At 38.4% G+C, this 27022-nt stretch overlaps 1 protein-coding gene across 9 annotated transcripts in view; it reads left to right on the top strand.

The window, feature by feature from the left end:
- LOC126477859 (histone deacetylase 6) overlaps positions 1-27022 on the top strand; it is a 329968-nt gene that overhangs the window by 37827 nt on the left and 265119 nt on the right. For 6 of the 9 annotated variants that reach the window (XM_050103653.1, XM_050103652.1, XM_050103651.1 and 3 more), the window contains 2 exons: positions 5052-5153; positions 21119-21249. In XM_050103653.1, coding sequence (XP_049959610.1) covers positions 5052-5153; positions 21119-21249 — 233 coding nt within the window. The remainder of the gene's footprint in view (positions 1-5051; positions 5154-21118; positions 21250-27022) is intronic. The other 3 variants (XM_050103654.1, XM_050103660.1, XM_050103658.1) reach the window with 1 other exon arrangement.

Below are 27022 nucleotides of genomic sequence, written 5' to 3'. Positions count from 1 at the left end.
GGAGACCAAGAAATGGATAGAATAAGCATGTTCAAATGGATGTTGGCTGCAGTAGTTACTCAGAGATAAAGAGGCTTTCACAGGGTAGACTAAAATTATGAGCTGCATCAGACCAGTCTTCGGACTGAAGACCACAATAACAACAAAGACTAAAATAATGGTTATATGTAAATTGCTAAACAAAGACTTTTTCATTGGAAACATATTTTAGTACTGTTTTGACCACAGTACAGCTTAGACCGTGCAGGTTTTATCACTTCATGGCAAAAGAAGTTGTCAGCACAGGAAACTGCTCACCGAACTGGCATACACCACTGTGACTTCATTTAAATGAACCTGCTATCATGTGACAGAAGATGTTGAGGATCTGTCGTGTAGTGGTCACCTGTGGCCAACAGTAGCTGACAACTACTTACAAATTATGGCTCTTCATTACCACAAGGAGAATACAAAAGAGCTGATTCCTGCATTTTTGAATGCAGTTGGGATGACTGTCAATTCAGGTAGCACTCCTCCCTCTATGTGTGATTTGTTTGATATCAAGGCAACCACTATAAACAGTGCTACAATCCACCCACCTCCTTTCCAACACAATGATGCACAAGGAAAGTGAGCAAGAGAAAATCTGAAGTAGAACTTCAGTCATTAGCGCCAGATTCTTGTCAGCAATTGGTGCAATATTTTTCAGATGCCTGATGTGTAACTGTCATAGAAGAGTTTAGAGGCGGCCAGGCACCAATGCACATCTCAGGCATGCACCCCACACATTCCTTGGGGAGGTGAGTTAGTCATCTTTTGGTCTGGCATAAGTGGATGTTGGGCATGTTTCACCGCTTTCAAGGGTAATTTAAGGCCTGTGCAATATCCGTGTTGGCTCTTCCAACCTGTTGTCCAGCCCATCAGTTAACATTTCCATCCTATACGTTGCAATATACTTGAACCCGTCCCTATAGCCACCCCCCTCCCCCTTTTGGCAGCTTGTTTATATGGTCCTCAAGACATCATTGCTGTAGCCATCCCACTTCTTGGTGTTGGTCCTCTTGAGATGATCTGGTGTGTGGAGAGGTGATGACACACTGCAAGTATTAACTGGTGCCAAACATTCACAATCAATTCCTTATCAACAGATACTGCAGTCATTTCTATTTGTTTGCTTCCTGTATTTTGGAGGAGGGTTTTCACAATATGAGTAGAGTGTGCTCATGCATTATGGACTTAAAAGAGGAACCCATCACCGAAATGTTGACTGTGCAGTTGGAATAGGTTGAAGGACTTTGCTTAGCTGTCAAATTACTGTTAATAAAAATTGCAATGAGAAGTTCTTTTGCTTTTCCCTGAGGGTACCTACAAGTCGTAAATTGTAGGTAGTGTTCGTCAGCTGGTATTGTTGGCCTACCACTAAAAGGCAGATCCTCATGTTCTGTGTTGCGCAATAGTGGATTCATTTGAGTGAAGCCACTGAATTGTATGCCATAAAACGACAATACCTGCATGTTCTAAGCTTAGCTTGAAACGACCCGTTGAGGTAGGTTGGCATACTGTGTAGTGCACACAAGCTAGATTGTTCATTCACGATTGGAGACACAGTATGCTTAGCTAAACTGCACTGAGAAAGCACATTTCCTTTTCCTTTATTACACAGGTGGTTGGGCATAGCTGTTTCATGTGCTCAAAAGATTATTGAGAAAGAGGATTCCCATAAAGGAAAAGCACTGTTTTTGAGCTGTTTATATTACATTTAGTCTGTTAACTTCTTTGATTAGTTTATCCGCACTGGATGCAAGCTTTACGGTGTCATTTACAAAATGAACGTGATTTAGATATGTTGGATTAACTGTTTTCCTTCTTAATTTTCTCAGTTTAAGCATCTGAAAACCCTGTCAGTTCGTAAACGTTGTTATCGTCGTCGCCGACGATTGCTTGTTTACAAAACACTTGTAAATGTGGACGGCACCCTTGGTGCTTCGACATCTTCCGCGAAGGGGAAAAAGAATGAAGTAAGGGGAGTAGGTAAAACTGCTCAATTTGTTCTTATAAATGGACCTACTTTGTTTTGTGGCGCGAGGTTTAATTTTTCTTTAATGAAAAGTAGTACCTCTTCCAGTTTGGGTAATGGGTGGATAACTGTTGCTTTCGTTGCATGTAATAGTGCAGGGAGAGCTGGTTTGGAATCATTTGAAACTCGTGAAATTTTGGCTTACCGTACTATACCTGTATCAGAGGTTATTATCTCTGGTGAGGGTTCCTACCTTATGGCACATGGGAGTTTGTCTTTGACTTGTCGTAGACGTGTAAAGATAAATTCTGATTGTAATATTCACTTATGGGTTAAGGCCAGTGGTTCTTCCTCTTTGGAAGATTGTCGCATTGTGGGTGACTGTACTCTGTATAACCATTGAAAGCAGTCCTCAAAAAAGGCCCTTTTAAGGGCCACAATACTACACATTGATCTTGCCAAAAGCCGAGAAGCGATTCTTCTTGGTGTTGTAGCTCTCTGGGGCACCCTGGGATGCTCTCTGGGTAACTCTCTGGGTGCTCAATAGATGGCTCTCACAGTAGAACTTCCTTTGGTCGTCCTCCCTCCCTCATTAATTTCAACTGGAAACTTCCCTTGTTGTGAAGGCGATGGAGAAACTGCACCGTTCTTCAGTGATCCTGACTTCAGCCACCGATCCATGTTAGAAGTAATAAACTGGTCAAAAATCGACTTATGAAATAGGTAGTTCACTGACAAAGCAAGTTTAACATTTAATGATGCCTGGGGTCGCATACGTGCCAGCAAGCACTGTGATTGGTCGACAAAGCTCGCTCCGCGCATGCGTAAAAGGTTTCAGCTCGTCTAGCGCCGTGAGCCGGGGCACAAATGACCCCTGTATTGTTGCGAAACAGTCCATCAGAGAAGCCTCATTCTCCGGCACTAAACTGTGTATGCGTTCTCACTTAGGAACCACAAAGGCTGCTTGGGAATACGACCTGAAGTAAAAGTACTCGTTTTTCACATGAAAAACAAAAAAATAGTTATGAATTTGATTTTCACATTTTTATTCAATAATTTTACTCATTATTTTACACGATTTGGTGAAAGGTGGCCGCGGACCCCCTAGAAAGAGCCGGCGCACCCCTAAGCGGTCCGCGGACCACAGGTTGGGAAGCCCTGGCATAAGGAATTCCAGTTTGGAATATGATTATCTTGTGGACAATCTTGATGTGTACAGTGGTTCTGTTAACGGGCCCTAAATGGAAATGATTTTAATCTCAACCCCCCCCCCCCCCCCGCCCCGAAGTGTGGAACTATTTAAAAAGAATTCTGAGTTTTCCAAACTTGCTGTATCGGAATCGGATTGAGAAACTGCTGTCCACTATATTGTCTGATCTGTTTACTCCTTAGCTCTGATGTTTGCTTTGTCTTAGTGACCTTCTCATGACCAGTGCTAGGGAAACCAGTTAACAATGCAAATGATCATTATGTTAAATTGATTTATTTGAAGTTGGGGTCATACAGTTGTCACTCTGAAAGTTTTGAACAACTAATCCAAAGTTAAGCTTTTTTGGCAACTTACGTTCATAGATTTTCAAAGTACTCCTCCTGAAGTTGTTGCACCAGCGCACTCTCTCAGACCACTTATGCAAGATTGGATGCTAGATTTCCCTTGTAAGATCATCTTGTGGGCAGAAATGGCTACTTTTTGGGATGGGAGAGAAATTACTTTGAATAATATTTGGGCAATGACATAGATATGAAAGTTTATTGTTTCAGATGTCCTCAGTGATATCTGTGCTACAGCCAATGTGTGAACAGTCCTGGATGTGATCGGACATTGTTCCATGAAAGTCCTCATTTGGTTGTTTTTTTCTGTTTTTCTGTGAAGAGATTAGGAAACTGTTTTTAGCATAACAATCTCTAATTACTGTTCTTCCTGCAGTTTTGTTTTTCATGAATGATGTGGCAACGGTTCCACTTGCAGCAAAACAAATATGTGCTGCTCAGATACTTGAACTCTTATTCATTTCTTTTTCATTGTATTGATATTATTGAGCAAAAGCCACTATGTGTGGCTGCTAGTTTGTCTTGTCAGTAATGTGGCAATCATGTTCCCTCATGAATTATAATGTTGAATATTGTTTTATAACTCCTGGAATTAGTCGTTAGGCTTTTATTGACAGACATCCAAACCAGGATCTTGTTTGTGTGTTAGTAGTGTGTCTGCTGACTATAAACTACAATATTAAAATACTTGGGTGGAGTCTTAGTCGGCTGCTGATACAATTCCAAAGATGAGCTGAATGTGTTTGTAGATGCAATGATTGTTATTTTCAATTGTTTACTGGACACATTCATTTTCTCAAACTGGCCAGACTTTGTTCATCAGATGAACATATTTTTTTGAGTTTTTTAATGTACAGGAAGACTGTGGATGGGAGAAAAAAAGAAACTTGTAAGTGAAAGCAAATGTGGTAAACCGATTTTAATTGAATGGAATTCAAAATAAAAAAAAATCTTGGAATTGCTTCATCATTGGAAGTGTAAACATGGACCAGAACCCAGTTCCCATCAAGTATTCACTGAGCCCATATGGCATTTGGAAAGTGAACTTTGCCTCTTGTTACAAAAAAAGAAATCACGACAGGACACTATAGGAAACAGTAGAGAAGGGTAGGAAGGCTATTTTTGTGTTTAAATTTGTGTGACAAGTAGTCTTTGCCTTGCATAATTAGAATGAGTATGTTGTGATTATGTATACAAAACCTCTCTTCCTAGTAGAAACTAGGTTCTTGTTTACAAAACTTGTAATAATTAAAGCAACTATATACTGGACAGGCATACTTCTAATATTTAATACATGAACGGTAATGACAGTACTTCATGCCTTACATGAGATTACGTTTTCCATTCTTGATTCGTGCACTTACCAAGATTATTTTGATGATGTATTGCTCATTTCCACCCCAAATATTTGTCAGATGTGTGCAGAAATGCTCCATCACTAGTGAGTACAATGTTGACATCCCATTACAAACAGTAATTAGTCATTTATTCAATTTTTTTAAAGGTGAAACCTTCACAGGCTATAGTGGCAGCCAAAAGGAATGCTAAGTTGAAGCAGACATCTAAAAAACAAGCAGAAATCATTATAAAGGATATTTATGAGAGTGTAAGTATTCCACGGAAGAAAGTTAACATGGAGTTTGTCATCTTTTTGTATGCCTCATTGCACTTGCACTTTAGAAACAGTTCATAAGGCATGTGTTCCTGGATCCTTTGATGTCCCATGTAATAGAACTTGTTTGTTTATAATTGATTCATTGTTTTTACTCGTATTCCAGCAGCAAGGGTTATGCCTCACTCTTATTTGTGTATAAACCATTTTGTTTATGGTTCACAGATTGCTATTTGTCCTCTTGTCAGCAGAATTGAAGCCTATTTCTATTTTGCCCTTCCAGAAGACTGACATTTAAAATTCAGATTATGCTATTACACATAGCTTTGGTGGTTGGATGACAGTGGACTCGGACTCGTTACTGATGCAGAATGAAATTTCTTTTTACCCTTCAATTACTGATGCTGCTGTTACGTAGCAGTGCTCTTCATTTTTTATATTATAATGCTTGATTCCTAAAAGTAGAAAGAAAGGTGTTCCATTTTTCCGCCTTCCTTTTCGATTCCTTTCTACATTCTTAGGAAAGTAGGAGGCCTACTTATTACTGTTTAGGAAAGTTGATATTCGTGCAAATTACTATAATGAGTAATGACATATTGATATACTTAAAGAAATAATTGAGCATTAAAAGATTTTAATGTTCTTATGTCATCACATAGTGATGGAAATCAAATATCTATAAATATTTATGAGCTTGGGGATAAATTACTACTTACCTTATAGATACGTTGAGTATCACACAGACATATATAGAAAATGGATGCTCAGTTTTGGAATATTTGGGGAGAAAGAGAGTGTGAGTGTGTTTTGTGAAGGGGGTTGGGGGGGGGGGGGTGGTGGTGGAAGGGTGACTTTTAGCTTTCTTATCAGGAATTCTGTCATGACAATTTTTGTGTCTCTCTCTGATTTTCAGCATCACCTCTGATCACTGAGTAGTAATCTACCTTTATACAGTAATTATATTTTCCTCTGGACTCCTACATGTATATCTGGTGCAAGTCATTAATTGACAAGTAGCCTAGGTCCCAGCTGTTCTCATCTACAATTTTTATGCAATGCTCAAGAGTCCGACTAGAACTTTTGCCAAGTTGTGGCTCCACCAGTATTTGGAGTATCTATTAGAGCCACTTTCACAAGAGATGAATTTTCAGAACTGAAAATACTCAAAAAAATCTCAGCTTTGGCAAGCCATTGCTCCTGAGCTGAAAGAGTTGGGATTCAGTAACTTGCCATCCTGGCAAACTTTTGCGTGTAAGTAAGAAATAGCATAAACGAAGATGAGCAACGCTCATGGCAACGTCTCTCTTCAAATTAGCAGAAAAAAATTATTGTGAGGAATTTTCCCCATATTTTAGCAAGAAATAGGTGATGAATAAAAGGCACCGGAAATTGAAGCATTTGCCAGTGCATTGTCTGCCTGCCTGTCTGAAAATTACAGAATTATAAAGTGTCCTACAAATTTATCACTAAGTTATCAGCCTCTAAAGTTACCAGAAATATTAAATGTACTAAATTTTGCCTATTTTGAACACTGTGTACCGTAAAATTGGCTCCTCTTATTTTATAATCATTTACACCATCGGAAAAAGCACACGTAAGTCTATTTGAAAGGCTTATTTTCATTTTTATGTCATTTCAGCAAAGATGAAAAATTGTCTCAAATTTATGATTTTTCATTGTATGAGGGCTATTCATATGTTAACTTCGCATTGAGTATTAAAAATAAACAAATGCTTCTAACTTCATGGTGCTTGTGTGGTTGGAAAAGGAGACTTTGTAGGTAACTTTGCACCAGTCACATGGGTATTTTGCTCATCAGTGTGTGAGAAGCAAGCAATTGAAATGTACAGTGTTAATGCACTTCGAGACAGTTGTGAGATTCATTCTCGAGTGTGTGATGTATATGGAATATTGTTATGTGTGACATGGTGTGTAAAGTGGGAGTGGCGCAGAAAATTTGAACCTGGTCCCACGGATGTGCACAATGACAATGGTCCAGGAAGACATTCAGATGTGACTGATGAATTTGTGCTGCATGTGGACGAAATTGTGTGAGGCATCACTTCTGAATTTTAAGATGATGTGTTTGAGATTTCAAGAAGAATCTGCTTCAACATTGTGATGGAGAGGTTAGGATTCCATAAATTTTGGGTATGGTTGGTGCCAAACTTTCTTGACATTTCTTCAGCCCTACCATGAAGAGGGGGTATTGTCTGAACAGAATAATTATTGAGGATAAGACAGCTCTGAAATTAAGGAAAAGTCCAAACAGTGGATAGACACTCATTCTCCCAATAAGCCCAAAAATTCAAGGAAGCATGTGTGAAGTGCAAAACAATAGCTAAACTATGGAAAATCCAGGATGGAATAATAACAATATTATGCCAAGGATAGATTGCTACTCACCATGTAGTGAAGATATTGAGTCACAGATAAGTACAACAAAAGAACTATTAACAAGTAAGCTTTCGGTCAAAAGGCCTTCCTTCAGAATTAGATAACACACACACACACACACACACACACACACACACACACACACACACACGACTATCTTTAACTAGTTAAGTCTTTTTGTTGTGACTATCTGCGACTCATCATCTCCATTATATGGTGAGTAGCAATCGTTCCTTTTCATAATGTTGTCAGGAAGATAGTTACAGTTTTTTTGGAATATCAAATAAATTTTGACAACAGATGTCATGAGACTAATGTGTGAGAACACTGTGACATCAGAGATTTGCTGTGAGTGTCTCTGGAGGACAGTCAGAAATAAATATTACCGGGTGACTACCTATTGGACCATTCTCCTTCTCGTCAATGTGCAACCCTGCACTGCATGTTGAACAAAGGAAAAACTCAAGCTTTTTGGATGGGAGATAATCAATATCTTCCCTATTGTCCAGAGCTGGCATCAAGCAACTTTCATCTCTTCTGCACAATGAAGGCCTGACTGGCTACTCAGCACTTCACAAATGAAGATGAACTCATCGATTCTGTCAAGAAATGGTGAAGCACCAGCCGGCAACCACTTTGGCGAAGGTGTAAAAAAGCTCATGTTGCAATACAAAAGATGTTTCATTTTCAGTGGTGACTTTGTGAAAAATTAATGTCAGCATGTAAGCAAAGATTGTACGTGGTGTGTCTAAAAAGTTCAGTGAATGGCGTCATATCTAAATGTCAACATAGCAAGTTTGTGCATGCATCAGAGACTTCAGGAGATTCGATACACAGCATGTGACTGGCTACGTAAACAGACTGCAACGAGTTGAACATAGTCAGTGTGAGAGGAAGTGCCACAGCACAGTGGAGCAATGTGTAAACATCAAGTTCTGTACAAATAGGGGAAGACTGCAACGGAGACACACAGAATGTTGGTGCAGATGTATGGGAGGGAAGCTGTGAGCAGAAAATGAGTTTGTGAATGGTTTAAATGACTCCGTAAAAGGAAGGAAACAACTGACCACATTTAGATCAGCCATTGACAAGCAGAACCCCAGAAAAGATCAAGACAGTGTGACAAATGCTGGCACAAGATCGGCGATGGACTCTCAGATTGATTGCGGAGGAATTGGGCATTAGGAAGTACACGGTGCACACCATCGTCTGAAATGATTTGGGTAAGAGGAACATCTGCTTCCGATTTGGGCAGCACAAGCTCACAGATGAGCAGAAAGCAAAATGGATGGAAACTTCTGGTGATTTCATTTCCATGTGTGACCAGGATCCATTGCTTCTGAACACCATCGTCATGGGAGATGAGACCTAGTGCTACCAGTTTGATCTGGAATCAAAACGGCACTCGATGTCTTGGTGTTCACCATCTTCCCCATGTCCAAGAAAAAGCCGTTTGCAAAGATCCAAGGTGAAGACACTGTTTGCCTTCTTCAACAAGAACATTATTATCCACAAGGAATTTGTTCCTGCAGGTCAAACCATTAATGTTGCATTTTACCAGTCCGTTTTGAACCGATTGCTACAGTGTATCTGGCTGGTTCGGCCAGAGTTGCACAGGACTGGAAAATGGATGCTGCTCCATGACAATGCCCCTGCACAATGTGCAATTCGTGTGCGCCAATTCGTAGCCCAGAAGATGGTAAATTTTTTGAACACCCTCCGTACTCCTCTGATGTGGCTCCTACGGACTTCTTCCCGCATCCACCGGAAGGCGGCCATGAAAGGTGAACATTGTGCAGTTGTGAATGCCCTCAAAGTTCGTGTGACAGACATTCTGCGATCGATTCCAGTGGAGGCCTTTGTTGATAGTTTCCAGCTGTACAAACGTCAAAAGTGTGTTGTTGCGGGTGGCGACTATTTTGAAGGGCAGTAACAAATATTTGTTTGTATCTTTTGTTCTGTTTGTTGTCTGATAGCATTCACCGGATTTTTTAGACACACCACGTATATAAAAATTATTTAGCTTTCCATTTGTTAACAGCCAGTCAAGTAAGTGTATCAGTATGCTTATTTAAATAAAATTTGTTGCTTTAATGGTCAATAAAATGTCTTATAAAACTGCATGCCTTCAGGGCCATTGTCATAGGATAATACATTCGTTGTATTGTATTGCTACATAATAGGAAAGAGATACATAAATTCCACAGTTGTCTGAGTGACTTCCATCCAAAAATCTCCTTAGTCATGAGGATGGAGAGTGAGGTTGGCCTCTCGTACTTTCATGTATTGATCTATAGAAGACCTGACTATACTCCAGGACACAGAGTTTATAGGAAACATACCAACAAAAACTGTTATCTAGATGCTGCTTTGCTTCACCATCAAGCCCAGGAGCAAGCTGCTGTGAAAGCTCTGACCTCGTTGTGATTTCTAAGCAGTGACAGAAAGAGCGTGTGTTGTGAAAATATTGATGGCCAACAAGGCTGACATTTCCGTAAATTGGTCCTTCAAAAGAAGTTGTAATAATAATAATAATAATAATAATAATAATAATAATAAACCCCGTGGAGGCCCGGGAAAAGAATAGGCCTCCGGTATGTTCTGCCAGTCGTAAAAGGCGACGAAAAGAACAAACCACTAATAGGGCTAACCCCCCTTTTAGTGTGATTAGTTGGTTCAGGACAGAACTAAAGAAGCCTCGGACAAGCGCCGTCATGGTCGGGGACGACGCTTGAACCCTATGCCCGCCCACAATGGTAATGACACTGCTAGCCAACTGGAAAATGATTTAAATCCAAATAGAGGTGTTTTGCAGGATGTGCTTCCTGCAACCACCCTAAAAGGAAAACAAAGACAGAGGATGAGATGATCAGATGAAGTTAATCGACACCTCATGTTCTGTTATTACCAAGCAACAAACCTAGGAACCAACACAACTGGATACAGATCACAAGTATACACAACATTTATTACCAGATACCTAGAATTAAAATTTTTAACAGAACAACGACTAGCTGATCAGATCCTTGTAATAATGAAAAACAACAGGATACCCTAGTCAGAATTAGAAAACATCAAACAACAAGTACAACAAATACTGGAACAAAATAATGTGCAATCAGAAGAAGAAGAAAATACAGTAATGGACTCAAACATCCCAGAGCAAACAAACAAAGAACAACACGCATCAATTAAACAATCAGAGGAAAACGAAATCTTAAGACAACCACCAGAACAAGCACAAATAGAACACGAAGTGACACACATGTTAGATATAGAAGAAAAATTTCAGCTGACATATATAGAATACAAAGACACAAATACAGACATTAGACCATTCTTGCAAAGACCGCCAAATAACCCACAAGTCGAAACAACAATAAAAACTATCAACACAATCATACACAACTATGGAAGAGTTACAACTACTGGTTTATATAGGAGCACTCACTACACTAAATATATACACTAGGCAGAGATCAGAACCAACCAACACACAGAAGAAACCCACAAAACCAGCATGGCAACACAGGCTACAGATCAGAATAGAAAAACTGAGAAAGGACATCGGACAGCTAACACAATTTATAAGAAATGAAATGTCAGAAAAAAAACGAAAAAGGTTAGGTAAAATCTCACAACAAGAAGCGACAGAGCAATTAGATGAAAAGAAACAGAAATTACAAGCATTGGCCAAACGACTTAGAAGATACAAAAAAAGTGAAACTAGAAGGAAACAAAACCAAACATTCAACACAAACCAAAAGAAATTTTACCAGACAATAGATAACAAACATATTAAAATAGACAATCCACCAAACATAACTGACATGGAACACTTCTGGAGCAACATATGGTCAAACCCGGTACAACATAACAGGCATGCACGGTGGATACAAGCAGAAACAGACACATACAAGATGATACCACAAATGCCTGAAGTGATAATTTTGCAACATGAAGTCACCCAAGCAATTAATTCTACTCACAATTGGAAAGCCCCTGGAAAAGATAAAATAGCAAATTTCTGGCTAAAGAAGTTCACCTCAACACATTCACATCTAGCTAAATTATTTAACAGTTACATTGCAGACCCATACACATTCCCTGATACACTTACACATGGAATAACTTATCTGAAACCTAAAGATCAAGCAGACGCAGCAAACCCAGCAAAATATCGCCCCATAACATGCCTACCAACAATATACAAAATATTAACTTCAGTCATTACACAGAAATTAATGACACATACAACACAGAACAAAATTATAAATGAAGAACAAAAAGGCTGTTGCAAAGGAGCACGAGGATGTAAAGAGCAACTGATAATAGAGGTGACGTATCAAGCTAAAACTAAGCAAAGGTCACTACACTATGCATACATTGATTACCAAAAAGCTTTTGATAGTGTACCCCACTCATGGTTACTACAAATATTGGAAATATACAAAGTAGATCCTAAATTGATACAGTTCCTAAACATAGTAATGAAAAATTGGAAAACCACACTTAATATCCAAACAAATTGAAATAATATCACATCACAGCCAATACAGATTAAGCGTGGAATATACCAAGGAGACTCATTAAGTCCTATCTGGTTCTGCCTTGCCCTGAACCCACTATCCAACATGCTAAATAATACAAATTATGGATACAATATTACTGGAACATACCCACACAAAATCACACATTTGCTATACATGGATGATCTAAAACTACTGGCAGCAACAAATCAACAACTCAACCAATTACTAAAGATAACAGAAGTATTCAGCAATGATATAAGTATGGCTTTTGGAACAGACAAATGTAAGAAAAATAGCATAGTCAAGGGAAAACACACTAAACAAGAAGATTACATACTGGATAACCACAGCGACTGCATAGAAGCGATGGAAAAAACAGATGCCTATAAATATCTAGGATACAGACAAAAAATAGGAATAGATAATACAAATATTAAAGAAGAACTAATAGAAAAATATAGACAAAGACTAACAAAAATACTGAAAACAGAATTGACAGCAAGAAACAAGACAAAAGCTATAAATACTTATGCTATACCAATATTGACCTACTCATTTGGAGTAGTGAAATGGAGTAACACAGACCTAGTAGCGCTCAATACACTTACACGATCACAATGCCACAAATATAGAATACATCACATACATTCAGCAACAGAAAGATTCACATTAAGCAGAAAGGGAGGAGGAAGGGGATTTATCGACATGAAAAACCTGCGTTATGGACAGATAGACAATTTAAGAAAATTCTTTATAGAACGAGCAGAAACTAGCAAAATACACAAAGCAATCACTCATATAAATATATCGGCTACACCATTGCAATTTCATAACCACTTCTACAACCCCTTAGATCACATAACATCAACAGACATGAAGAAAATAAATTGGAAAAAGAGAACACTATATGGCAAGCACCCGTATCATTTAACACAGCCACACATCGATCAAGACGCATCCAACACATGGCTAAGAAAAGGCAATATATACAGTGAGACGGAAGGATTCATGATTGCAATACAGGATCAAACAATAAACACCAGATATTACAGCAAGCATATTATTAAAGATCCCAATACCACAACAGATAAATGCAGACTTTGCAAACAACAAATAGAAACAGTAGATCACATCACAAGCGGATGTACAATACTAGCAAATACAGAATACCCCAGAAGACATGACAATGTAGCAAAAATAATACATCAACAGCTTGCCTTACAACATAAACTTATAAAACAACACGTTCCCACATACAAGTATGCACCACAAAATGTACTGGAGAATGATGAATACAAATTATACTGGAACAGAACCATTATAACAGATAAAACAACACCACATAACAAACCTGACATCATACTCACCAATAAAAAGAAGAAATTAACACAAAAGAAGAAATTAACACAACTAATCGAAATATCCGTACCCAATACAACAAATATACAGAAGAAAACAGGAGAAAAAATTGAAAAATACATCCAACTGGCTGAGGAAGTCAAGGACATGTGGCATCAGGATAAAGTTGACATTATACCAATTATACTATCAACTACAGGAGTCATACCACACAATATCCACCAGTACATCAATGCAATACAGCTACATCCAAACTTATATATACAACTACAGAAATCAGTAATTATTGATACATGTTCAATTACCCGAAAGTTCCTAAATGCAATATAACACATACCATACAGTTAAAAGGAAGTGACGCTTGATCAAGGTCCGCGTCACTTTCCATTTTTAACCAGACTTAACGCCTGAGAAAGTAAAGAATAATAATAATAATAATAATAATAATAATAATAACAACAACAATGAAACAAGAAGAACAAAGAATCTCCTGCACATTCTGCGAAGTTATTATTTATATTTGGAGTAGCTGACCACATAAACAGATTCCTCCTCAAGAATGGTTGAAGGATTTTTTCTGGTCTACAGCGGATGTGCCTGATCGCTTCAACATTGTGGGAGTGTTTGGCAAAGCATCTATCAATGATACTGGAAGGACAATAAAAGAATGCAGTAAAAAGCATGCATGCCACAGAGTGTAAAATCAGCTGTAGCGAAGCATCAAGAAGTATGTGCCCAGGTTATGTATTTCAAGAACATATGTGTGATATCCAGAGAAAGTAATATCTATATAAAGGCCATGTAGCAGATGAAATATCGGAAACTGAATACAATTTCAGTAGAGATGATAGCTACAGGCTTCCATCTTCATGACTGTCTATTATCATGAAATTAAACACCCAGCCATAGTGAGTGAAGAACACAAACAACTACCAGGTGGCAACTGAGATGGCACACCAATATAATTTTGGATTGCCACTCTCTTTCAATATTTCACCAATAACAACAGTCCACCAGTAGCAGACTGAAGATATTTATCCAGTAACTTCACGTCCCCAAAAAAGTGTAGGTAAAATAACTGTTTATAAGTGAACAAGACACTAAGATCCCTGCAGAAGGATCCAAATACCAGGCACTGAGGAGGTTTGAAGAGGAATACGATGCTGCCTAATGGCTCTAAAGATTTTTATCACCAATAAATTTTTTGTTCCCCCATTTCTTTTTAAAAATACGTGTGTGGAGCAATTTTGCCTAATAGATTCATTGTTTTATTGAATTACATTAATCAATTCAAGATTTCAAGGCATCCTAATGTCTTGTATTCATGATATTAGGAAGAACTCTGCTCACAGCTGGTAAAATGGTTGTTTATTAAAACATGACCTGTTTTGCGGCTTTAAGTCGCATCGTCAGGTAAACGTACGTGGTAAAAAGCAAAGTACAGTGTCCTCACTTCTTGTGGATATTAAAAGTAGTAAAGAAGTATCTTATACTGACAATGTTAAAAGATAATAGGCATACCCATCACTCCTAGTCTAAATTTAATATTGAGAGAATATCGTCAGTACTATAGCGAACGAAAGGCAAAGGAGGAGTGCCTCATTCTTTAAACAAAAAAGGAAATATTTTATAGTAAGCAGACAATTAACTTTTTTAAGAAAGCAGTGGCTGGATTAGTGGTAAAGAATTTTCACTGTTAACATGATTAGTCTTGGCACATGTAAATTACAGTGTGGAAAGAATCGGGTGGCAGTGTCTTACCAGAATGACAGCAGGACAGTTTAGTGCAGGGCAAAGCAAAAGCGGCCCACACGAATGACAAAGAGAGACTTGCTGGCTGGCAGAATGGAAGCTGTCCTTGTGGACAGTGTGACACCGTAAAGTTATGACCAGGAGCAATGTGTTGCTACCCTTACAAGCGAGAATAGTACAGAATTTTATTACATACAAGTACTTTATCATACAAACAATCAAAATTAGCCAGAATGCTACGGTGCTTTAATTCCAACTTGTTATTCAACATGAACTGTGCATTTTCTTTTTTATGTGTAAGTTTTTCCCCTTAAACTACTATATATTCAAAATTTGGCTTTTTTTCTTTTTTTATGAAGTATTTTTAAATTTCGTGAAGGGTTTGTAATGCTGTGACGCTCTTGCCCAACACCGAGATGTCCTGCTGTCATACTGGTAAGACACTGCCACCGGATTCTTTCCGCATTGTAATTTGCATCTGCGGAGACTAATCATGTTAACTTTTTTGTTTTTATATGCAAGAAAATTTTAAAGAATGGGCATTTCTTCTTAGCCTTTCCCTCACCATAGCATTGATGTTATTCTTTGAATAGTAAATTTTGATTAGGAGTGATGGGTATGCCTATGATCTTTTAACATTGTGAGTATATTTTAGACATTCCTTTACTATTTTTAACATCTGCAGAAAGTGGTGACACTGTACTTTGCTTTTTACCGTGTAGGTTCACCTGATGATGCGGCTTAAAGCTGCGAAACTGGTCGTGTTTTAATAAACAACAATTTTACTAGCTGTGAATGGAGTTCTTCCTAACATCATGCCTTTCAACAGCTGCAGTTGCCCAGTGTATAAAGTAGTTCTTGTATTCGTATGAACTTGAAACTTTTCTTGTTTTAACAGCAGTTAATTTTTTATATGGAGGTGGAGGAAGTTCAGTTAAATATATGCAGCTTTGACAATATTAAAAATTTTGTATGCCATTTATTGTGTACAAAGACTGTAAAGGTATGCAAACTTGTTTAAAACTTTTAGCAACATGAATAATACAATACAAAAATGTCTGGGCAGAACTGATTTCAAAATGCGTAGTCAGCCAAAATGAACGAAAGAATCTGATATAAAACTAGGCCAAAACCATGCCCATTGTGCAGAAAAGATTTTTCCACAAAGAGAGCTCAAAATACCTTAATTTGATCTCAACCGTATGAGTCTAATGAGATCAGTTGAAATATTACCATTAAAGTTTCAATGAAATGATTTGAGAGATAGGAAAACAGTCTTTGCTAAGCAATAGCTGCATGGGGTTGAAGCTGCAATTATTAAGATTATTGCAATGGTTGGTGGGCCTGATGATTGTGGACTTAAACAAATCAGTGCAAGCAAGCAGTGTCTTATTTACACTACAACCAGGTGATCACAGAATTAAAAGAAATGTTTTATACAGCCAATCAATATGGGGAAAAAAAAAATGTTTTGACTTTAATCCCGCTGAGTTGGTCCATTAAAAACACTGTGGAACAATTGTGTGCTGTAGAATGAATGGCATATGTTGCACGGAAGTTTAAGATGGAAAGAGGAGGATTGGCATATCCAAAAGCAAGTGTGGTAGGAAGCACCCAGGAAACAAAGCTGTGAAATTCTTGTATGATCAAGGGTTTAGCCAAATTTGTCCAGGAAAGGAAGGGTGTTTTCCATTCAAGTAGATGGAGATGAAGTTCAGAAGCTAAAATACATGCCACTGAGCAATTTGAAATAAATGTTGATTCCTTTTGAAAATGGAAATTTTCAAAATTTTGTGAAATAACATCCAAATTGATGTGTGAATGTTAATGCAGTAGCTCAAACTTGGTGTGTCTGTGCACAATACATGAGAATGCAATGGGACTGGATAGCGGTGTAGCCCCTACAGACCAACACTAGAATTAAGTGTTCTCTTTTCTTTCTTTTCCTTTTTTTCTTACAGATGTAAAAAACAATTATGCATTTTCTTGAAATGGCACGAAATTAAATTAGTTATTCGTGATATACGTAAATTCACTTTTTAATTGCTGTTAAAAATTATAAAATGTCAGTGTCATGCCAATTTTAAGGTGCATGGTGTCGAAGATAGGCAAAATTGGTACATTTATGGTAACTTTAGAGGCTGATAAAATAATGAATACATTGGGAGGACAGATCACAATTCTTTAATTTTCTGACAAGCAAGCAGACAATGCACTGACAAATGGTTATCTTGCCAGTGCATTTTACTCACTACCTATTCCTTGTTAAAATATAGGGAAAATTTATCACAACAGCACTTTTTTGGAACTTTGAATAAAGACTGTGCCATGGGCACTGCTCATCTTCATTTATGCTATTTCTATATTCGAGGCAAAAGGTTTCGAGGGTGGCAAGTTATAGGATCCCAACCCTGTTAGCTCAGGAAAGCCAAAGTTGAGGATTTTTTCGTACATTTCCAGATTTGAATAAATGTGCTCTTGTGAATGTGGCTCCAGTACCTACACCAAGTTGTAGGCGGAGCATTAAGTTCATGCAAGTCTCTTTAGGTACACTATGTGATCAAAAGTATCCGGACACCCCTATAAACATATGTTTTCATATTAGGTGCATTGCGCTGCCACCTGCTGCCAGGTACTGCATATCAGCGACCTCAGTAGTCATTAGACATCATGAGAGAGCAAAATGGGGTGCTCCGCAGAACTCACGGACTTTGAACGTGGTGTTTGGGTATCACTTGTGTCGTACATCTGTACACGAGATTTCCACACTCCTAAACATCTGTAGGTCCACTATTTCTGATGTGATAGTGAAGTGGAAACGTGAAGGAACATGTACAGCACAAAAGCGTACAGGCAGACCTCATCTGTTGACTGACTGAGTCCGCAGACAGTTGAGGAGGGTCGTAATGTGTAATAGGCAGACATCTATCCAGACCATCACACAGGAATTCCAAACTGCATCAGGATTCACGGCAAGTACTATGACAGTGAGGCATGAGGTGAGAAAACTTGGATTTCGTGGTCGAGTGGCTGTTCATAAGCCATGTATCACGCTGGTAAATGCAAAACGACACCTCACTTGGTGTAAGGAGTATAAACTTTGGACAATTGAACAGTGGAAAAATGTTGTGTGGAATGATGACTCATGGTACACAATGTGGCGATCCGATGGCAGGGTGTGGGTATGGCAAATGCCCAGTGAATGTTATTTTGCAGCATGTGTAGTGCCAACAGTAAAATTTGGAGTCACTAGTGTTATGGTGTGGTCATGTTTTCAATGGGGGGAGCTTGCACTCATTGTTTTGCATGGCACTATCACAGCACAGGCCTACGTTGATGTTTTAAGCACCTTCTTGCTTCCCACTGTTGAAGAGCAATTCAGGAATGGCGATCGCATCTTTCAACACGATCGAGCACCTGTTCATAATGCACGGCCTGTGGTGAAGTGCTTACACGACAATTACATCCATGTAATGGACTGACATGCACAGAATCCTGACCTGAATCCTATAGAACACCTTTGGATGTTTAGGAACACTGACTTTGTGCCAGGCCTCACCGACCGACGTCAATACCTCTCCTTAGTGCAGCACTCCGTGAAGAGTGGGCTACCATTCCACAAGAAACCTTCCAGCACCTGATTGGACATATGCATACGAGAGTGGAAACAGTCATCAAGGCTAAGGGTGAGCCAACCATATTGAATTCCAGCATTACCGATGGAGGGTGCCACGAACTTGTCATATTCAGCAAGGTGTCTAGATACTTTTGATCGCATAGTGTATATTCTGCGCGAATTTCAACAAAATGGTTGAGCTCAGAGGATGTTGCAGATGAGTCACTTGATATGCAATGGGCACAACATAATACAAATATACGACAGTTAATCAACCATTTTGGACATAGTCTGCTCTTACAATCAAATTTAATGGTAATACATGAAAAAACAGTGTCAGAATCTTTTTTTGTACGTAATTTGTAATTGGCTAGAACTGAAATATACTTCAAAGAGTGCATGAGAAATGCACATTTTATTCTAAAGAAAGGATTAGCAATAGCATAAGGTGTAGCTTATGCCATGTTCCTGTTACATTAGGCATTTTACAACATTTTGACGCAGCTGAATGGAACACAGTAGAACTTCTAAAGTTTGTCAAAATCTTTTCTGTGGTGGCCAACTCTGATACTAGCATTAAATATATTTTGAGTTTATAGTGGTAAGTGTTGAGCATTACAGCAGATGTTGATATTCTTTTGTGAAGCATATTCTGTGTGATCAGTTGGAGTGCATCAGACAGTTTATGAGAGTTTTAACAGTTACACAAATCTTAAGTTAAATACTATAGAAGTATAACAGAGAGTGGTCTCATACTCTGTACTATTTGATGCACTAAGATGCTGTGCCTAAAATAAATTTAATCATAAGATTTTTCTGCTTGCTAGACACATTTGCTGATAAAATTTTGCATGTGGCGTATGATATTCTCACATTGTATTCTGGTAACCTTGATTTTTCAATGCTTTTGGCATACAGTTTTGCTTTTAATTTAAATCATTAACGTAATTGGTTTCTCTGTGTGGGTATATGTTCTAATGCAATGCAGCTTGTGCTTGCCTGCTTTTAGTGGCTTAATTTCCCATTCTGCAGTTTTGTTTGATATTTTACTTGTGTGGAACATTAGATCAAGAAACTTTGGTGAACTAAGTTGAAACACTCAACCTATGCGAGATCTGACCACCTTGATTCGGGTCTCCAAGGTTCTTGTTAATCATGTAAAGTGAATTCTGATAGTTAAGACGTACTTAATCCTGTGTCCATACCATCTACTGTTTCCTTATCTTGTCAGATAACACCACAGGATCTTTCTGAGCAAGACAACCTTGCAGTGCTCTGAAGTTCATTAATGATTGCTTGTAAGTTGTATTAAAGTTCTAAAATTCTGATATTTTGAGAAAATTGAGAGGGAGCTTCCTGTTGTAGCTAAAAAGCTAGAAATCACCACAGAGGGGGGAGGGGGGGGGGGGGGGGGGAGAGAGAGAGAGAGAGAGAGAGAGAGAGAGAGAGTCTTTAATCACTGCCATTTTCAACTAACTTGTACTCAAAAATTCTTATTCTGTGAACAACACTACTTTATGTAAAGACTGAAGTTGGGGCACTGTCCATGCACAAGGGAACAATGAAGAACAGTTGACTGTCTCCAGAATCTTATTTGAAAATCCATTTACCGTGCTCAATCTTTCTCTTTTGCAATAGTACTTAAAAGTTCCTGTTGGAGGTGGTATGCTCCTGTATTTTTTAAAAATCTCATAACAGAATCATTGTATCAGTTATAAGGAAACCTATTGTTTAATGTGTTATTTGAGATGAACCTTAAATTATTTGTAAATAAAAATTCTAGGATCAGTTGAGGCTGGATCTGTGACCCTCAGTATTTGTAGTTTGACACTTATCCATGCAACCACAAAATATGACACTTGAACCAAACATGGAAGCTGGAAATGGGAGTCGACAGTGAAGATAGCCTTTAACTCAGAATATAGCAATGAGGTGGAGGAATGTTTGTTATGGTTTTACTCTTAACATATTAATGTAGGGCATAACGTTCATTGCTGTAATTGAAGTACTACAGAATTTGATTGAAGTGTAACTGAAGCTTTAGTTAGAAGAGTAGAATAGAAGCCTTGAAATGCTGTTCATTTATTTGTGAAGGGATTCTGAAAACTTGTATATATTTACCATACACTGTTGTAAATATATTTGCCATATATAAGTTGCATAGCAATTTTTTTAAATTGCTGGTGGAGGATTGTTTTTTTTTTTCTTTTTTTTCTGCCATTTATGTTAACATAGTCTTCTTAAATACCGAGAAACTAGTGAATTGTTTAATTGCAGATAAAAGTTTTCTTTCCATAAAATAGGCAAGGGAATGTAAAGAAATGATTCGTGGTTCAACTGGGGTCATTTTTGACAGACGGATGGTAGAGCATCACTGTCTATGGGATTCCAACTATCCAGAAAGCCCAGAGAGGTTTTCAAGAGTACTACACAGGTTAGTAATGTATTTAATTCTCTTGGTTGTAAAAATAAATAAATAACAGAGTAGAAAAACAAAGATGAGGTGACTTACCGAACAAAAGCGCTGGCAGGTCGATAGACACACAAACAAACACAAACACACACACAAAATTCAAGCTTTCGCAACAAACTGTTGCCTCATCAGGAAAGAGGGAAGGAGAGGGGAAGACGAAAGGAAGTGGGTCTTAAGGAAGAGGGTAAGGAGTCATTCCAATCCCGGGAGCGGAAAGACTTACCTTAGGGGGAAAAAAGGACAGGTATACAATCGCACACACGCACATATCCATCCACACATACAGACACAAGCAGACATAAATATGTCTGCTTGTGTCTGTATGTGTGGATGGATATGTGCGTGTGTGCGATTGTATACCTGTCCTTTTTTCCCCCTAAGGTAAGTCTTTCCGCTCCCGGGATTGGAATGACTCCTTACCCTCTTCCTTAAGACCCACTTCCTTTCGTCTTCCCCTCTCCTTCCCTCTTTCCTGATGAGGCAACAGTTTGTTGCGAAAGCTTGAATTTTGTGTGTGTGTTTGTGTTTGTTTGTGTGTCTATCGACCTGCCAGCGCTTTTGTTCGGTAAGTCACCTCATCTTTGTTTTTATATATAATTTTTCCCACGTGGAATGTTTCCTTCTATTATATTAACAGAGTAGAAAATTAGACATGAACCACATAATTTAGAGTTGTAATTTTTTCTACGTAATATATTTTGCAAGTTTAATGGAATTGTTATTAAATTGAACAAATAAGTCTCAAAATTAGTTTACTACTTTTGTTCTGTGATCTAGAAATTTTATTTTGTGATTTCAGGCTTTTAAATCAGAATCTTGATAATACAGTTTTCTTTAAATATGCTAGAGTATTCTTGGTCTTGGTTCTATGTAATATTTAGATTAATGTCGACAAAAGCAAACATTTTATCTCTGATGTTATCTTGCAACACTGAAAAATTGCACGTATTTTATTTGTTGCTCTGCAGTTGAGAAGTGCAAGCGACAGGCCAGGTATAGAGGAAAAGTCAGGAGTGTAAAAAGTGAGAATAAACTAGGAAACAGAAAAGAAGTTGAAAATTGAGGAAAATGAGCTGTTAACAGGAGAAAGAAAGTGGAAATTATTTATTTATATTTGGAAAAAAAAATGAGAGCAACTAATTGAGAACACAAATTGCAAAACAGTGCAGAGTTGATGGGGTGGAAGGATAGAAGAGCATATTAAGATGAGATTATTGGGGTTAAGACCAGTTGCTTCATGTTATAGGAGATATGGAAGTTTTTTATTTATCTGAATGTACATATATACTCTGCAAACCACTACGAGGTGCGTGGTAGAGGGTTTTTGGTGTATGGCAGATAAAAATGTTGAAACAAAATCTGTGTAAATGTAACCAGTAAGTGTGAGAGGCATATGGCAGTAAAGTGGGAAAAAGTTAGTGTGCCATTTAAAGGAAACCTACTGCATCCCAGTTTCATTAACACAACTTTAATTGTGGTTGGAGGATTGAAATTTGAGAGTAGAAAAGAAAGATAAGTTAGAGTAGTAGGAAAACATAAGTAAAAAGGGAAGCTGCATGGTACTTTTATGCAGAACACATTTTGATCATTTCTAACACTGGGTTTAAGAATCATGAAAGAACATTGTACACATGGAAGAGACCTGGAGCACCAGAAGGTTTCATTTAGATTATATAATGATAAGATAGAGATTCTGATAACAGATTTTAAACTGTGAAACATTTCCAAGGGAAGATGTGAACTCTGGCCGTAATTGATTGATTATGAACTGCAGATCGAAAATGTAGACGAGTAACGGTAAAAAGAATAAGATGACAGGCCAGAAGCAGTTTATGGTTTCAAGGGGAGACACAGTCAACTACGACTAAAGCAAGGACCATGAATACAGTAGAAGAGGAATGGGTAGCTTTGAGAGAGAAATAGTGAAGGCAGTAGAGGATCAACTAGGCAAAAAGCTGGTGCTCATTAGAAATCCTTGGATAACACAGTCAATATTATCCGCCTGCTTAGCTGGGTGGTAATGTGCTTTCCTCCCATGCAAGCAGTCCCGGGTCCGATTCCCGGCTGGGTTGGAGATTTTCTCCGCTCGGGGACTGGTTGTTGCGTTGTCCTCATCATCATTTCATCCTCATCACTGCCATGCAAGTCGTTGAATGTGGCTTCGAATGAAATAAGACTTGCATTTAGCGGTTGATCTTCTCTGAATGGGGCCTCCCGGACATCGATGTCGTACGCTCGTTTCCATTTTTTATTGGATGTAATTAATGGAAAGAGAAAATATAAGAGGCGATCAATAATTTTATGTTTGAAGGCTGTACAGTTCAGAATCGATACACCAATCAAGCAAATTGCTGAGAACATTGGTGAAATCCCACTGACGATAGTTGAAGATACTCATGTCCTGCTGCATGAAGATGTCTGTAACTGCCTGCAACACTTCCTTGTCCAGCAGGAATTGGTGGCCCTTCAAGGCCTTTTTTAAGGGACTGAAGGCATGATAATGGCGTGGGGAGAGATCAGGACTGTAGGGTGGGTACACCTGTGTCTCCCATTTGAGGCTGCCCTTTGATATTGACCGGTGTCTTGTGTTGAATCGCAACCAGCATGGATCTAGACAACCATTCCACAATGGAGGTTTCGCTGGACATGCTGCCCCAGACACATTCCTCAGTATCTAATGAATGTCTACCAGTGTTTGTCCTTCAGCAGCCAAGTAAATGATAACAGCACATTGGCCTTGTTTGGATGCTTCAGGTAATAATGTCACCACAGTTCATGTCTCTGCATTTACCGCACACACATTGGAAAAAGACAATGCCACCCAAATCGCTTGCCTACCTGTAACTGCTTACGTACCAGCACTGGAGTCACGATATATTGCGTATACACTGCAGCAGTTGCCTCAAATAGAAAAGGGGCAAATAACAATACAAATATCTAAAAAAAATTAAAATAACAGAAATTTCAAAACAGCCAAGCAGCAATGACTAGAGGACTAATGTAATGCTGCAAAAGCTTGTGTGAATAGGTGAAAGATAGATGATGCCTATAGGAAAATTAGAGAAACCTTTGGAGAAAAGGGAAGCTGTCATATGGATATGGAGGGCTCAAATGGCAAACCGGTAATAACCAAAGAAAGTAAACTGACAGGCGGAAGCAATATACACTAGGGTCATACAAAGGAAAGAAACTTCACAACACTATTATGTAGGGGAAGAGGAAGTATATGAAGATAAAGTGGGGATACGATACTGCAAGGAGGATTTGACTAAGCACTGAAAGATTTAAGTCGAATTAAGGTATTCAAAGTAGACCAAAACCCCTTATAATTATTGACCTCCATGGTAGGAACAATAATAGAAAACTATTCCACCTATTATACAAGATAGAGGTGAAACACCTTCAGACAATCAAGAAAAATGTAATAGTACCAATTCAGAAGAATGCAGGAGCTGACAGCTGTGAATATTTCAGAATCTTTCGTTTGATAAGTTACAGCTGCAAAAAAATTAGCTCAAGTTATCAACAGAAGTGTGGAAAAACTGGTAGAAGTTGACGTCGGAGAAGATTATTTTGGGTTCTGGAGAAATGTAGTAACACACACAGCAATGCTGAACCTATAACTTAGAAGACAGGTTATGGAAAGGCGAACCTACATTTTCAGCATTTGTGGATGTAGAGAAAACTTTTGACATTATTGACTTGAAGACACTGTTCGAAATTCTGAAGGAAAGGAGCGGGGGGTGTGGGTGTAAAATACCAGGGAGTGGAAAGTTATTTACAACCTGTACAGTAACCAGGCGGCAGTTACAAGAGTTGAAAGGCTTGGAAGGAAAGCAGTGGCTAAGAAGGGAGTGAGAGAGCGTTGTAGTCTATTCCTTGCTCTGCATGGAGCGAGCAAGGAAGAAAAACTTGGAAAGGTAATTAAATTTCAGGGCAAAGGTTTGCTGGTGACGACTTAACTCTGTCAGAGATGGCAAAGAACTTGTAAGACCAGTTGAATGGAAAGGAGTGTGTCTTCAAAAGACAAAGGTAAAACAATTGTAATACAGTGGGGTCCTATCAAATCAGGCAGTTGTGAGGGAAATAGATTAGGAAATGAGGCACTAAAAGTAGAAGATAGTTTTAATACTTGGTCAGCACAATAATTGGAGACAATGAAAATAGAGAAGTTATAAAATGTAAATTGGCACTAGCAAGAAAAGATTTCTGAGAAAGATGAATATTTCAACATGTATGGTAAAAGAAATTAAAGTGTTACGGAAGTCTTTTCTGAAAGTATTTGTCTGTAGTGTAGCATTAAATGAAAGTGAAATGTGGACAATTAGCTGTACAAAGAAAAATAGAATAGAAGTATTAGAAGTGAAGTTCTACAGAATAATCTAGAAAGTTTTTTTGTTAGTTTGGCTAACTGTTAAAGAGGTACTGAATCAAATTAAGAGGGATTTGGAGAATGGAGAAGATTTTTATTTCACAACTTGACTAAAAGAAGCCATAAATTGATAAGACCTATCTTGATAGCATCAAAGAGTAATTAATTTGGGAAGGAGGTAAATGTGGGAATAAAAATTGTAGAGGGATACCAAAGTTTCACTGCAGTACTGGTATGCAGACTCAAATTATGCAGAGATGATGAGATAGACTAGCTTGCAGAGCTGCATCAAACCATTCTCTAGACTGAAGATGATAGCAGCACCATCAACAAGAAGTCTCTCTGAGAGTGTGATTTTGAAATAGAATTCTGATAGTAGTAAAGTGATACACAGCTTTGCAGAATGTGTTTTTGTCATTTTAAGAGAAACTCTTGAGAGACTGTTGGATGCTGAAATCAGTGAAGTGTTTAAGAAATGCGGAAGTACCTATTGGTATGTCAAAAGAGGTCACAGGCTTAACACATGTAATATGCCTGTAGCACAAAGCCCACTGTGTTTTACACAGACCAGATAAAAGGTGATGCATCTGCATGCATAGTTTCATGGTCTTGTACGAGGCTGAAATACAGTGCTGAAAATTGCCGCTCTCCCTCTCATTAGTTACTACTTTGCCTGTCTTTCTGCCAGTTCTATAGAAGGAGAAACGTACACCTTAAAAACCTAAGACATCAAACTATACAGTTACAACTGTATTAACCATGTTGTGCTGTGGTTTTCTTCGGAGGACAAACATCTTGTAACTGGGTTAGGACAAAACTTAATGCATATATATGTGACTAAGGAAGTAAGTTTCTTACCTACTCCATTTCTGATAGTGCAAGCCAAACCATTTAGCAAAAGGCGTTAGCAGACAAAATGGAACATACCATACAGAGCTCCCTTCTGCCACAAACTGAAGGGACAAGTGTGTCCTTTTTTGTACTAGGACACACTGGAATTTGGAGGGGAGAGAGGATGGGTGAAATTGAACAGCTCACTGTAGTCCTTGGAAGCAACTGTACACCCTTGGTGCTACTTCTTCATGTTGCTGAGATACGTTAGAGTAGTACAATCCATCTTCATATAGGTCGTACCCTTGATGAATAAATGTTTTAAATGATGAGAGATTCTTTGTGTGTATGGTGGCAGAGATGTCTATGCCGCCATACAATAACTAGATCATCCATTAGTTTAAACACCTCTGGATCTTCCCCCAGGGGGCTCACGGTTCTTTCATGAGATTGTGCATGGTGCACATGGGGCCCCGAGCTATCACGGCCCATTCTTGATTCCTGGCTGCATTTCCTTCACCCTGCTCCCTC

Source organism: Schistocerca serialis, chromosome 1, assembly GCF_023864345.2.
Source record: "Schistocerca serialis cubense isolate TAMUIC-IGC-003099 chromosome 1, iqSchSeri2.2, whole genome shotgun sequence".
NCBI classification, from domain to species: domain Eukaryota; kingdom Metazoa; phylum Arthropoda; class Insecta; order Orthoptera; family Acrididae; genus Schistocerca; species Schistocerca serialis.
The sequence above is the reverse complement of the archived record's forward strand: the minus strand, read 5'-3'. Positions and strand labels throughout refer to the sequence as shown.